The sequence below is a fragment of the Mangifera indica genome, chromosome 6 (genome assembly GCF_011075055.1).
Source record: "Mangifera indica cultivar Alphonso chromosome 6, CATAS_Mindica_2.1, whole genome shotgun sequence".
In the NCBI taxonomy this organism is placed as follows: Eukaryota; Viridiplantae; Streptophyta; class Magnoliopsida; order Sapindales; family Anacardiaceae; genus Mangifera; species Mangifera indica.
The window spans coordinates 8,651,167-8,665,799 of record NC_058142.1 but is presented as its reverse complement, the minus strand read 5'-3'; the positions used below and the strand labels follow the sequence as shown (position 1 = coordinate 8,665,799).

The 14,633-nt window shown below is 35.8% G+C and overlaps 1 protein-coding gene across 1 annotated transcript in view; it reads right to left on the bottom strand.

Moving 5' to 3' along the window:
• LOC123219623 (midasin-like) overlaps positions 1-14,633 on the bottom strand; it is a 31,317-nt gene that overhangs the window by 14,451 nt on the left and 2,233 nt on the right. Inside the window, 22 exon segments of the mRNA XM_044641628.1 lie at positions 730-803; positions 1,797-1,947; positions 2,544-2,598; positions 2,687-2,880; positions 2,991-3,296; positions 3,376-3,480; positions 3,573-3,768; positions 3,864-3,904; positions 4,143-5,864; positions 6,034-6,159; positions 6,242-6,418; positions 6,517-6,576; positions 6,655-6,789; positions 6,875-6,971; positions 7,057-7,123; positions 7,203-7,325; positions 12,060-12,138; positions 12,447-12,566; positions 12,654-12,763; positions 13,368-13,537; positions 13,659-13,862; positions 13,956-14,230. Coding sequence (XP_044497563.1) covers positions 730-803; positions 1,797-1,947; positions 2,544-2,598; positions 2,687-2,880; positions 2,991-3,296; positions 3,376-3,480; positions 3,573-3,768; positions 3,864-3,904; positions 4,143-5,864; positions 6,034-6,159; positions 6,242-6,418; positions 6,517-6,576; positions 6,655-6,789; positions 6,875-6,971; positions 7,057-7,123; positions 7,203-7,325; positions 12,060-12,138; positions 12,447-12,566; positions 12,654-12,763; positions 13,368-13,537; positions 13,659-13,862; positions 13,956-14,230 — 4,587 coding nt within the window.

Sequence of the window (14,633 nt, the reverse complement as noted above, 5' to 3'; positions counted from 1 at the left end):
CTATATTTTATTTGAAAGAAAAGGCTTGGCAACAATACATAACAAGGAAAACATCAAACCAGCGATGAAAGGCAAAGTGCTGTCCCAGTCAGCAATTAGTTAGATCTAACTACAAACCAGTTGCAGAAAGTAATATGTCAGAACCCCCTTCACATAACCCTTCTATCAATCTGCTACACCAAAAATGGATTGGAAGATACTAAGGGGGCAAGAAAGATGAGAACAGGTCTATAATATTGCCAATAACGAAAGCAGTATTGCAAGTGATCCAATAAACCAGGAATGAGTAAAGAGTGTTTACGAAAAGTTGAAGATTTAGCTGTTCAAAAAAGAAGTGAAATAAGTTAGGATATGTATTTAATAAAATTCATAATATCTTTTAGGTCTTCAACAACAATCCTACGTGTTTACCTTTTGTAAGTGGTTCCTATTACATTCTTAGCCTACATATAAAAAAATGCACTATTGCTAGAAGCAGCTTCAAGTGGATGATACGCATTAGAGATGGGTAGCTTTCTCACCAAGAACAGTATCACTCAGAATATTAGATAGAGTATCACTTAATTTGATACTGCATAACAAAACATATTGATTAAATTTATATAGATATATATGAAGGAAACTAATAGTTCAACACTAACAGATATTTAATGTATCCTGGTGATGAAAAACTGATTGATGGTCCATTCACTCAACGGTCAGAAGCAGAATAAAAAGAAGGGAACAAACCTTTAGCTGTTCCAAAAGAAAAGACAAGCATCTATTTCTCAACTTGCCAGCATCACTTTTAGAAATTCCAGTGCCTAAGAAAATTGTGAAAATGAAACAACATGAGAGATATGTATATGCACAAATGTTAAAAAAATCAGGAGTGCTTTATTCAATGGAAAATGTTAACAAGCACTAACCACTATCAACAACTAGAACAAATAAAAGACAGCAGCCATCAATAAAGTAGAGAAAATAGGGCATCTAATAGCCCAGAACTACAAGGTATCTAACTTGAGCTGCATTCAAACTTTGACATCAAAGCTTCCTTGTAAAATAAAGTGTAACAGAAAAGGGCAAACTATCTGGTGCCATTACAAGGCATATTTGAACAGAGAAGTGCTAGCCATGATATTTTCAAGTGACATAAACAGAAACATTTGTACATAGGATAATACTAGGCCACAATTATATCCTCGATCTGGAAACTAGGGCTGGACCCAAACCCAGCTTACTTGGGCTCAGACTCAAGCGCAAGCCAGCTCAACTCTAATTCATTTAGATCAAACTCAAATCGAGCTTAAGTCGGGAGGGTAAGCTCGTTTTTTAAACTGAGTTAAACTTAAACAAGAGAGAATTTGGCTTGCGAGCAGGGCAGATTGCCAGAATTAGTTCGAGCTTGACTCTCGGCTCAATTTGAGTCATGTCAAGCAATCGTAAAAAAAAGTCATCATTTTTTTCATTATCAGGCAAAATAATATTGTTTTATCAATGAACCGTGAACTTGAGTCACAAATTCAACCCATGAACTCAATTAGAGTTCCAAACTTCAAATTTAAGGATCGAGCCAAACTCAAGATACTCTTAACTTTGGCTCAACAAAATTGATCCGCCCTATTTTTCATTTGAGCCAAGAAGTGTTCAAGCTCGGCTTGGGTTGTATCCAAGCCTACTAGAAACCAAAGACGTAAGAAGATGCTAGAGTTGATACAACCAAGAAATTATTCCCAGCCAAGGCATCTTGCCTGTTTCTAAAAATAATGCAAGAAATCACACAAAAAAAAATGTAAAGCAAAGTAAGAAACTACCTAAACTCAATCCATCAAGCAAAATGAGGAAAGCTCCATGTAGAAATGCATAAGCAGGCCCCAGACTTGTCTCTGTCACATTAACGAAGGATATCCAAGACAAAAGATCTCTCACAGTAAGTGCCCTTCCTGATTGTAATTGGTGGAACCACTGTATAGCAGAGCAAATAACAGAAACCAAGCACTCAAACACATAGGACAATAGCTAAGACACCATAAATAAGACAAACCATCATTGTCTCAGTAGCCACATATCCCAGCAAGAAAATATCAAAAGTTTTCCTAAAATGCTCATAAATACTTTAAAATTACAAAAGTGTTTCGAAAATAAAGGTTCGTGCATTCAGTTACCCAATAATAAATTCATGATATAACAGTAAACTAGAGGCAACAATCCAACAGACAGATACAACTTGACAAAATTAAAACAAAAAACTACAATCATAAATGACCAGCCTAACAATATCAATTTAGACAAGGTAAAACAGATGCAAGTTCTAAAACATGACAACCATTATTATGAAGCACTTCAATTCTTATTGACAGGAAACTAGGAGTTTAACAACCCATTGACATAAAAATGAAGAATATATATAAAGGCTCTTCTCCACTTAACAGGTATATCTAGAATTGGCTACAGTATAATAAAAGATCATGTATAGTAGAGAGCAACCAATACCAAAAATGACAACTGAGTTATCCCCATGAACCCCACAGCATACAATAGAATTAAAAAGGGGAACTTACCGCCCAGAAACTTAGCATAGGATCCACCAATAGTGAAAGTCCTGGGTTGGCAGCTCTGCAAAAATAAACTTCTCTGATTACAATTGTGAAGAGACTACATTTATATGAACTAACCCGATAAATATGTTTCCCAAAACACAAACCTTTGTAGAGCAATGTTTTTCAGATCATCTACATCCCTAACAGGAGGAACCCATATCTCAGTGAACCGATTACGGAGTGCTGGAGATAATTCCTTCTTACCATAATCACCACCAGGATTCATCGTTGCCAAAACAAAGAAATTTTTTTTAGCAGTAACATTTTCCAGAACAGGCCCTCCTTTCTCAGCCAATGACTACAAAGAAAAAACCAGTGACAATAACAAGGCTAAGTCTGACAGCTCATGCAGCCAAACAACTTAGGATTCATCAAGTAAACCAGGTTCCAAAGATAATGATTACCCACCAATTTTCTTTCTGGCTCCAACACACTGTTCAATCTTTCCAATACACTATCATCAGCCAAAGAAATTTCATCCACAAGAAACAGACTACCCTCCTTCATTGCTTGAACAAGAGGACCATCATGCCACATGAAGACAGTCTGCCACCTCTGGTACAGCTGAGTGAGGTCTGATATCAGCTCTTCAAGACTTTCAAGATCTTGTGCACTCACTGTAGCACTTGGGACCTGACTTTCTCTATACCATTTCATTATTGTAGTCAACTTATTTAGAGTAGAAGAAGCCTGACTGATGTCGGAAGAAATGGTCTACAAAGAAGGAATGCATGTGAAACCATAAGTGCCTGATAAGGAAAAGCATACTTTATGATTATCATAAAAAACTTACTGAGTTCCCTGTATACTCGATTAAAGCCTTTGACATCCTCAACTGTTCAATTAGATTGTTGAATTCAGACATCAGTCTTGATCTATCCCGAACAGGATAGAAACCCTGTTAAAGAGTTCATCAGTGTGCATTTAAGGACCATTAAACCAGTCAAAACATACAAGGAAATAACTAAACAAGTAGAAGTGGCAACAAACCCCAATAAAATCAGATGTTTCGGTGTACTGGTGGCAATTCAAAATATGTAATTCAGACCCCAATGCCAAACTCAGCAACTGACAGACTGTTGTCTTTCCACCACCGGTTTCACCAACAAGCAGCACAGGTTCATGTAACTCATAGCAACGCTTTACAAGAAAGTACAATCTCCACATACTTCTTGTCCAGATAACACTGCAAGGAACCAATAAGTGGTCAGAGGATGACACTTAAATACAATTAAGCCAACACATCGGCACCAAGAAAAACAAATGTTCTATGATTCATACTTTCCAAGATTCTCCGAAATTGAGTCACTTCCAGCAACTTCCTGAGTTATACACAAAAAAGAAACAGTACTTCAGATTATTCATCACCTAACCAATCCTTCCAGAAAGATGAACAGATGGAATGACAATACAAGAATCTGAGTGTTTAGAACATAAAATAAAGAAATAACAAAATTTCTTTAGAGCAGAGCAACATACTACATCAACACTACAATTAATTACTTTATGATGTGATAAGCAACATTTTGCATACAATAGTAAGATACACAAGCACAATACCTTTTGGTACAAGTCTTCTTTCACAAGTCTTACACGAAGATGTTTCTCTAAAACTTCTTGAACCACACATTTCTCATCATCATTACGTAGTCTTTCTGCAAGAAGATAATAACCATCCCTAGCCAAATCTTCATAAGACTTTCCAAAAGCCTTAAAACGATTAGCCCACCTAAACAAGTCGCGTGGAGTTATGAATCCATGTTTTCCAGCAAATACCTTGCTACTTTGCCTTTGCAACTGCAAGTCTTTCATGACTTCAACCATCTTCTTAGCATAGCTTTCAGGGATTTCACACCTCTTTTCTAATATTGTGCTCAATTCATTTTCAGGGATTTCATCAACATGAATCTCAACAAATCGGTTGCGGAAAGCTCGAGAAAGCATTTTACGGCCACCATAGAAAGTAGGTGGGTTTTGGGTTGCAAAAAGCATAAAATCTGGATGTGCCTTTATAGTTTCACAGAGTTCAGGCACAAAGAGTTCTCTATTGTCATCTAGCAAACGGTTCAATGCTTCCAGCACATCAGATGGAGCTAAGTTCAGCTCGTCTAGGACAATCCAATGACCATTCCTGACAGCCTTAACCAATACTCCTTCATGAAATACAAGCTTTCCAGAAGAATCAGTAATGTAAGAACCTAAATATTCCTGCAAATCAGTGTGCTCATGATTATTTATACGCACAAACTCATGGCCAGTTATAGCAGCAAGATATTGCACAAGACTAGTTTTCCCACTAGATGTTGGCCCCTGTAAGAGAATCGGATATCTTTTAATAAAGATTGCACGTGCCAGATTACTAAGATGCTCTTTGACACTTTTTGTAAGAACATAGTTCTTCAAGAATTCATCTGACACTGAGGTTTCTCTATTAACTACCAAGTAAGTATCAAAAGGTACAGGTGGAGGTGTAATTTTCCCGACCACATAATCAATCATCTGTTTCATAATCTTCGCACTGGGTCCATCCAACAAAGTGAGGAAAAACATGCAGAACCCATCGTAAAGTGCTTTCTGAAAACCAAATTTTTTCTCTGCCTTCCTCGTAAATTCCAGAGCACGATATAGAGACCTTAAGCTGTATTGTGGTTTCTGATTAGCCCCATCCTGCAGCTTTTCTTCTGATTCTTTCTTTGCTGCTTTGTAGAAAAATCTAATTTTTTCCACTAATTCTCTACTTGACCAGCTTTCACCCAACAATCTCTCAATAAATAGTTCTAAGTCTTTGTCATCTAATATGTCATCAATAAAAAATTCTGTAAATCTACTACGTATAGCATAAGGCAGGTCATGCTTCCCAGCATCAGTTGCAGGGTTCATACAAGCGAATATACGAAAATTAGGATGTCTACATATATGACTGACATCCCCCCTTTCAGCTAAACATAGTGAACCACTTTCTCCTTCAAGAACACCAACAATTCTCTGCAAAGTCTCTGGTGGAGCCAAATTCACCTCATCGAGCAAAATCCACTCACCTTTTCTAAGTGCACTTACAAAAGCTCCTTCAACAAATGAAAATACCATTCCAGATGCAGCAATTTGTCTGCCAGCTGTTTCAAGTTTCATAGAAAAATTCTCCCACTGCTCATCCAATGGTTTCTTCCGCTTTTTTACCTTCTTTTGGTACTCATCAACATACTTTCGAAGGCCTTTTAATAATTTTCTCCAATCCTTATCCCTCAAGATCTTTTGCAAATGGGTAAAAATTGTTTCATTTCCCTAGATGTCAGAATGCAACATCAAAATTAACTATCAGTCTTTCTAACAGAGGATAGTCAAACAAAAGAGAAATCTATTTATTGATTTGTATGAGAATGATTGTGGATAAGGAAAAACATGATTTCAGTTACAAAAAAGGAAAAATGTCATCCTAAAATAATTAAAATACCATCCGGGAAAATGTCTTAGAAAACAGATACTCGAACTCTTTATATAAGGGAGTGCAAATGAATCTTGCATCAATAGGCTTAAATCCTCCTAATAAATCAGCAACATCACTCTGTTGGCTCAAGTTCTGGAAAAGAAAAACAAAATCATAAGAGACCATCACTTGCATCAAAAAAGGGGTAAGGAAGATGGATCCTCTACCAACGTACCAAAACAGTAAGTCTTTGACCAAGCATTGCCGCCAAATTCTGTACTAGTGTAGTCTTCCCAGTACCAGTTTCACCAACCAACAAAACAGGCTCATTGTGCCTAACAGAGCAAGCTATCTTCTCAAGTGCACACAAAGAACTTCGAATGTTAACAAATTGTCTACTCTGGTCATGTAACTGTAAGAACACAGAGAAATATCAACAAAAGATAGTTATCCATCGAAAACCTTTAGGACAAACAAAACCGGAAAATCAAGGCAAGTTTAAGTGCATACACCAACAGTTTCACTGCATTGAAGAGTGACTCGCCCAATTCTTAATTCTAAGGGGGATTTCTGCAAATCAAAGGCAAATATAAGAGACTAATGATATCTAATAAATAGAATTACATATTAACTTGAAAAATTAGATACCTGAACAGCAGGTTCATGGGAACGGTATAAGGTTTCAGCCAATGAAATGGGAATTGCCCACATTTTCGCGAGTTCTTTCATCACAGTCAAACGGTTTGCGGCTGATGTTGAAAAAGATGCAAATATATCGACAGCCTGAGAGCAGAGAACAATATACTCAATGATTATGTGAATGAACAATAAAGGATACACAGAAGCAAGAACAAAAAAGAAACCGGACCTCTTGATAGATGAATTGACACTCATAAGGTGTCAAACCATTTAGCCTTGAGCTAAAATCAAAACCTGCAATTCTTTTGCACCATTTGAGAAGATCCCTGCCATCAAAAATGAAGGAAAATGCAGCGACTGATTTTCAATTGACCTCAATATGTGACGTTAAACTATCATTCAGTTAGATACCTTAATGAGAACCTATTGAGAGAAGCAACTTGGTGTGGTGGGTAAGAGTTAACTCTTTCGAAAGTTTCTGCCACATACATCAACATTTAAAGTTAACACATATTTAACATGAAACCATTAAAAAAATTACATATAAACAAACCCACCTACAAGTCTATCAGCAAGGGACTCCAGAGTTGGATACCATGCTTTCACTATATTTTGCAAGTCATCATTACTTGGTGGCATAATCATCACTCTCCTCCAGACATTACCAAGTGAATTCCCACCTACCATCAAAACAAAAAGCAACTTAAACAAAAAGAAACTGTTTTCTTAAACCGTTCAGGTGATAATGACAAACAATATAGTATATGAAAGAAAAAACTGCAAGCAGACTGATGAAAGTTATGGACATTTTATAATGTGTTATGAAGACTCTTTTGGGCCATTAGAAATGGAAGTAACCAAAGAAATTTCAAAGGTGGTTGTGAACCTGAGGTGGACATGCTATAGACAAAAGAAGTTTAACCCTAGAATGTATCTGATATCACTTACTAGGTGTAGGGATTATTTGGTGAGGTTATTGATAGGATTAAGCTAGCGATTATCTAGGAAGTTTTAACATGTTTTAGCTTTATCCGATTCTATTGCTATCTATTAATTTGTAGCTAGTCTATATAAGGCATTGCAATATAACATAAATAATATCCAAAAATAAAAATACACATAAGGTGACTGTATTGTTATTAATGGTATCAAAGCCAAGTTTTACTGGCTTGTAAAAAAGATGGTGAAACAGTGATGACAGGTAGAAGAGTCCCATCACATTTATCTCAGCCATTCTGAATCTTCATCTCATTAAATGGAGATCCAATCCTTCCCAAATGTGAAAAGCATTGGTGATAGTCACAACATTCAATTATCGGTCCATAAGTTGAATGGGAACAATTACCTCCCTTGGTCTCAATCAATGAAGCTTATTGTCAGAGGAAGAGGAAAGATGGGCTATCGTACAGGAAGCGTAAAAGTCCCTAAAGAGAATGATCCAGGGTATCAGAAGTGAGAGGCTAAAAATGATATGGTTATTGCCTGGCTTATTAACTCAATGGTGGAGGAGATTGGCCAACTTTATTTGTTTTTCCCTGCGGCTAAAGAGATTTGGGATGTTGCTAAAGAAACATACTCTAATCTAGGTAATTCAGCACAAGTATTGGAGATCAAATCAAAGCTAAGGGAGATCAAGCAAGGTCTAATGTTTTTAACTCAATTCCATGACTCTTTAACTAAGCTTTGGGAAGAATTAGATTTGTTGGGTTAAGTCATAGCATCATAGGACAGTATAAAACACACATAAATGCTTCAAAAAGAGAATGTGTTTTGAGTTTTTGGCAAGGTTGAATCAAGAGTTCAATGAAGTTAGAGGAAGAGTTTCGAGAAAGGAGCCCCTTCCTTGTACTCAGGAGGTATTTGTTGAGGTGAGAAGAGAGGAAATCAGAAGGAGAGTCATATGGCTGACCAGAGCAGTAGTAGTTTTAACACAGTTCCTGAATCAACATCATCTACCTCAGCATCCAAAGGATTAGAAGGCCAACATAATAGTGAGCAAAGAAGTTTAAGAAAAGAAGGAAGGGAGGAGAAGAGAAGTTGGAGTGATTATTGTCACTGATCGAACCATACCAGAGTTGCACGTCGAAAACTATGGTAGACCCCAGATTCGGAAAACTAGAACTGTGTAGCTAAATTTTTGCAATTTGAAGATCTACTTTCAAGAAGGATGATTGACAATACTAGAGAACAAGATAGATTGTACAACTTGGAGATTCAGAAGTGAATGAAGGAAAAGCCCAAGAACCTAAAAGCCAAAACCTACAGCCTGAATGCAATTTTATCTCTAGTTCTAACAACAAATAGATTATGCCACGGCACAGGTAGGTTAGACCACCCAAGTTTCCTTTTTTTGGCAAAAATTGTTTCCTCATTTGATCAGTAATAAAAATTTATTGTATTTGCAATGTGAAGTTTGTCAATCAGTAAAACATACACGTGCATCATACTCACTAAGACCTTATAAAAGTTCTAAACCATTAGCACTAATCCATAATGATGTTTGGGGACCCTCTAGGGTAGCAACCCCTTCATTGGCAATATATGTGAAATCTAAATATGAAACAAATCAAGTCTTTTAGAATTTTCAAAACATGATCAAGACACAATCTCGAAAACAAATTCCGGTTTTAAGAAACAACAATAGGGCAGAATGCTTCAGATGGTTTTAGGCACCTATCTACAAAATAATGGCATTATTCACCAAAGTTCTTATGTGGGAACTCCACAACAAAACGGAGTAGCTTAACAGAAGAATAGACATCTACTAGCGAAGTCTAGGGTTCTAATGTTAAATATGAATATGCCACACTTTTGGGGAGAGGTTGTTGTAATAGCCACCTATTTGATTAATCAGTTACCCACCCAAATGCTAAGATTGGGACTCCAGTTTCTGTTCTTATACACTGTTTTCCTGATAACAATTTTTTTAATTGTCTTCCAATTTAAACATTTGGCTGCACTGTTTTTGCGCATGCCTCATCTCTTAATAGAAGAAAATTAGACCCAAGGGCAGTCAAGTGTGTATTTGTGGGATATTCTCCTGCTCAGCAGAGGTATAAGTATTTTTAATTGTAACCTGTCCCAAGTATCCCATGTCCTAATAATCCTGTTTCTTCTTATCATACAAATCCCACAAAACCTAAACACAAGACGATTGACAAGGCTGAATCAACCTGGGCTTAATATTTATATAGAAGGTCTAATGCTCAAAGTGACAAACAACTCAATGACTCCCATCTCCAGTCATCTAAACCAAGAGTAGAATCTAAAGCTCAGTCTTCAAAATCATCCCAGCCTACATAAACACCGAATACTATTATATCTTTTGAAAAACCAATGAGTGATAACAATTCTTACCTCCCAATTGCCATAAGAAAAGTGGTCAGATCTTGTACACTACATCATGTATCTAACTATGAGGCCTATGGCAATTTGTCACCATGTTTTTGTGCTTTTGTCATGAATATTTCAAAACAAGAAGTATTTAAGTCAATACAAAGATTTCAATGATCAAAATTGGAAAAGAGGTTGAATTGAAGGAGATGAGGGCTTTGGAGAAGAATAGAATATGTGAACCAGTTAGTTGACCCAAAGGAAAGATAATTGTAGACTGTAAATGGGTTTTTACAATACTGTAAAAAGTCGATGCCCATCAAATGGCTAAGGGTTTCATGCAAACCTATTGTGTAGACTATGAAGAGACATTCACTCCAATGGCTAAGCTGAAAAAAATCAAGATGTTAATCTCTCTTGCAATAGACTTAGACTAGCCTTTACAGCAGCCAGTTGTAAAGAACGCCTTTCTAAATGGTGATCTATTAGACAAAGATCTACCTCCTGGTTTTGAAGGGAATACAAATAACCAGGTGTGTAGACTAAGGAAGTCCTTATATGAATTGAAGCAACTTCTAGGGTTTGGTTTGAGAAATCACTAAGGCAATTAAAGCATGTGGTTTTGTTCGAGGTCAAACCTATCACACCCTTTTCTTGTAAGATTACAATCCTAATCGTCTATGTGAAAGATATTATTCTTACAAGAAATGGTCTCGGTGAAATAGAGAAGATGAAACGAGTGATTGCAAACGATTTCGAAATAAAAGGTCTAGGGCAGTTGAGATATTTCCTAGGAATGGAAGCAGACAGGACCAAGAAGGGTCACAAAGAAAATATATTCTAGATTAGCTACAATAGAAGGGAATGTTAGGGTGTAACCTAATGATACACCTATTCAGCATAATCTATGGTTTAATAGAATTGATAGGGATGCACAAGTGGAGAGAGGTAGGTGTCAAAGATTTATCTATCTTATACAAGACCGGACATAGCTTTTGTTGTGAGTGTTGTAAGTCAACACATGCACAACCCTCAAGAAAAGCACTTAGAGGTTCTGTTTCCAATATTAAGGCAACTTAAGATGACTCCCAGTAAAGATGCCTTATCTTGGAAAGAATACTGATAGAAAAATTGAAGTATTCACTGACGCAAATTAGAAAAGGTCTATGAGTGATAGGAGATACACTTCTGACTATTGTACATTTGTATGGAGTAATTTGGCGACCTGAAGGAGTAAAAATCAAATTGTGGTGGCTAGAAGTTTTTCAAGGCTGAATTTAGAGCTATGGCATGGGAATTTGAGAAGTAATGTGACTTAAGAGACTTCTAACTGAGCTAAAAATTGAGAGTCAAAAGCCTATAAAGCTTTATTGGAATAATAACACAGCTATTAGCATTACACATAATTTTTTCAATCATGACCAAACTAAGCATGTTGAAATAGATAGACACTTCGTCTAGAAGAAAACAGACAAGAAGATTATGGTGATTATCTACCTTCTTACAAATCAACACACAGTTGATATCCATACAAAAGGACTACCTAGACAAGAGTTTGAGCGGCTAACTTCCAAAATAGAAATGTTGGATGTTTATTTACCAGCCTGAGGGAGAGTCTTGGAATTATCTGGTCAGGTTAATGATAGGATTAATCTGGTATAATCTAGGAAGTCTTAAAATGTTTTAGCTTGATCCTATTTTATTGTTGTCTATTTATCTATAGAAGCATTGCAATGTAACATGTAATTTACAAAAACAAAAGACACAAAATAAGAGAATCTACTATTTTTCAAAAGGAAATTTCAAAATACAACTTTTTCTCTATATTCCAAGAGATTGTGCACAACAATAGTTTGATTTGTTTCTTTCTCTATTTTTATCCTTTCTTTCTATGGGAAATATATGGATGATAAAAGCGAAATGTTGGTTGACAAAACTATGAAATTCCTATTTCTACTAATCAAATTTGTTCTCTTTCTATCAAAAAATAAATAAATAAAGGAAACAATAAAATCAAATAACTGAAGCCAATGAGTGAAAAAAGGAAAAGTGCAATTATGAAACTAGATTGCAATACGAACCTTCAGTACCATGAGAAACATCAAGCTTGTAAGTTGAAATGGTAGAAAATAGTTGAAAACTTTCGGAGACCATTATTTCCTGCAAAATCCACATACTTGAGTTCAAGTACACATAAAAGTAGACAACAAAGAAAAAAATCTATCGGAATTCATTTTCAGAAAAAGTTGGAAAATAAATGTTGCATAGGCTTTCACAAACACTGTATTGAACCAAGAAAGGGCACATATAAATAAGATGGATAGTCATAGAGATGCAAAACAAGTAATTCAATATATAATACCTAAACAAAGCACAAAGAAATTGGACATTAACGTTAGCATTGCATCACCATGTAATGATCAGAAACCCAATGGGACGCATTATGTGGATTGTGTAAAAATTATTACCTCCCCATGGCCAGTTATGAATGAGCTTGCACCTTCCAATAAAGGTAACAAAATGGTTTGCACATCTGATGGAGCTTTATCAATATCCTCAAAAACAACCCAATACCCATTTAGAATAGCCTGCAAAGGAAGACAATTTGAGACCATTACAACATGATCAGGAAAAAAAAATAAAGCAAATAGCAATTATATGAGAAGGAAACAGACCTGGGTGAGAGAGCCAGGTTGCCATCTAAATTCACCAGGTTGCTCAGTACAAACATAACTTCCAATTAATGTTTTGCCATCAATTTGATCGTCCATGTGAATTGATAAAACTATAACAAAGGTGGACAGAGAGAGATTTTGACTGTTAAATAGGTAGTGTCAAGTAACAATGAAGGGAAAAAACCAAGAAGAAAAAGCTAATGGATATGCTGAAAGTATAAACAAAGGTTCTAAATTTACAGGATTCACTTCAATAAACATATCATGAAAAGAGACTTATTAAAACAGTCAGAAGCATGCAAAAGTAATTTAGTTACATATTGCAAATATATCAAAAACAAAATCCTTAAGGATTCAGCACTCCAAAGCCATGGTCAGTGAAAACAGTGATTTTAATTTCAAACCAAAACATCACATTTGAAGTGATAAATTTTTCATGTACTCATGGCTCTTATGTCCAAATGCCAAAAAAATTAGTCTCATAAGGAAGAATACAATCTAATAAAAGCCATTAGAGGAACTAATAAGTGCACAGAATTTAATGGAAAATTAGGCCCAATTTACAGGCTAAATTAATAATAAATGGACACTTCTGAGTGTTCAAAAACAACAATTCTTTGTGCAAAAAGGTATCGATGTTAAAGATACCTATCTTACAAAGAGAAAATTACCTTTTTTTTTTTTTGGCCAAGCAAGTAAGAAATAGAAAATTACCTTGGTTACCACTTTCACACGCCAACTTATTAATAAGGGCAGATTTTCCAGAACCAGCAGGACCATACAGAAGAACAGGCCACTTTTGACTTACTCCCAACAATAAAATCTCAAAACTTCTCTTCACAGTAGATGTCAAGACAAATGGATTCCCGTCCAATTTATTACCCCTAAATTCCAAATGGACTTAATATGTTACTTCAAAAAACTAGATATGAGACCTGAAAATCTAAAGATATGTTTTATAACAGCACAATAAAAGATTAATATTCTTCAGTTTGAGAATCCTACCATGTCCCCAATCTTTGACGCCTGGTTGATGGCTCAATTTCATGAAACTGTGTTGAGGGTAGTGAATTAAGGCCAAAACACTGCAAACAGTTTTCTTGATTAAAACTAAAGTCACCAGTACTAGAATCCAACTTATTACTGTTCGGTGATTTGACATACGAGCCAGCCAGCTCTAATGATGTATCACGACGAAACTCCTCCCACCTAAAAATTGGAAATTTAAGAGAAATATTGCAGGATTGATGAGCAAAATATCGAGTTAGAAAGTGTTTGTTAAAAAGAAATAAACAAACGAACCGCAATAAACATAAAAATGCTTCTTCAGCTTCAACACCAAAGTTTGAAATTGCTCTGTCACTCATTCCCAAAGTTAGAGAAAGTATCTGAACTCCACACCATCTAATATCTGCAATATCCTTCTTCAATTCGGCATCACTGCTCCAGTTAGGGTTTCTATATATCTCAACAAGGTCCAAGAAACAGGACCAATCCCAAAGTTTAGAAAAAATCTCAGGTTCAATGACGAGGAGGCGATAAGATGTCCTAATAGCATTAGAGCAAGGACTTACAACCTGAAGCAGAAAAGAAGAGGATCTGGAATGTGACCAAAGATTCATGAAATACAAAAAAGAAGATATTCTGCTAAAACAATCACTCATTTCCTCCTTTGCAATCTCAACAGAACACAGAAAAAATTATTTTTAAAAATTATGTTCCTTCTGGGTAAGTTCTATGCACACACTCACTAATACCATTTATTGTCTATGCCAGAACAGGAGGATCATATTCCATAAAAAGCAAGGTGCAGGGACAGATGAGTGGATTTCCAATATACTGGTAAATATAAAATAAGGCAAGCTAGTTCCAGAATTAAAACTGATCAATATACAACACAATAAACAAAGGATATAAATTTACATGTCCAACCTCATTTTTGAAGAACTTTCTGACAAAACTGTTACATCAATTAATGTC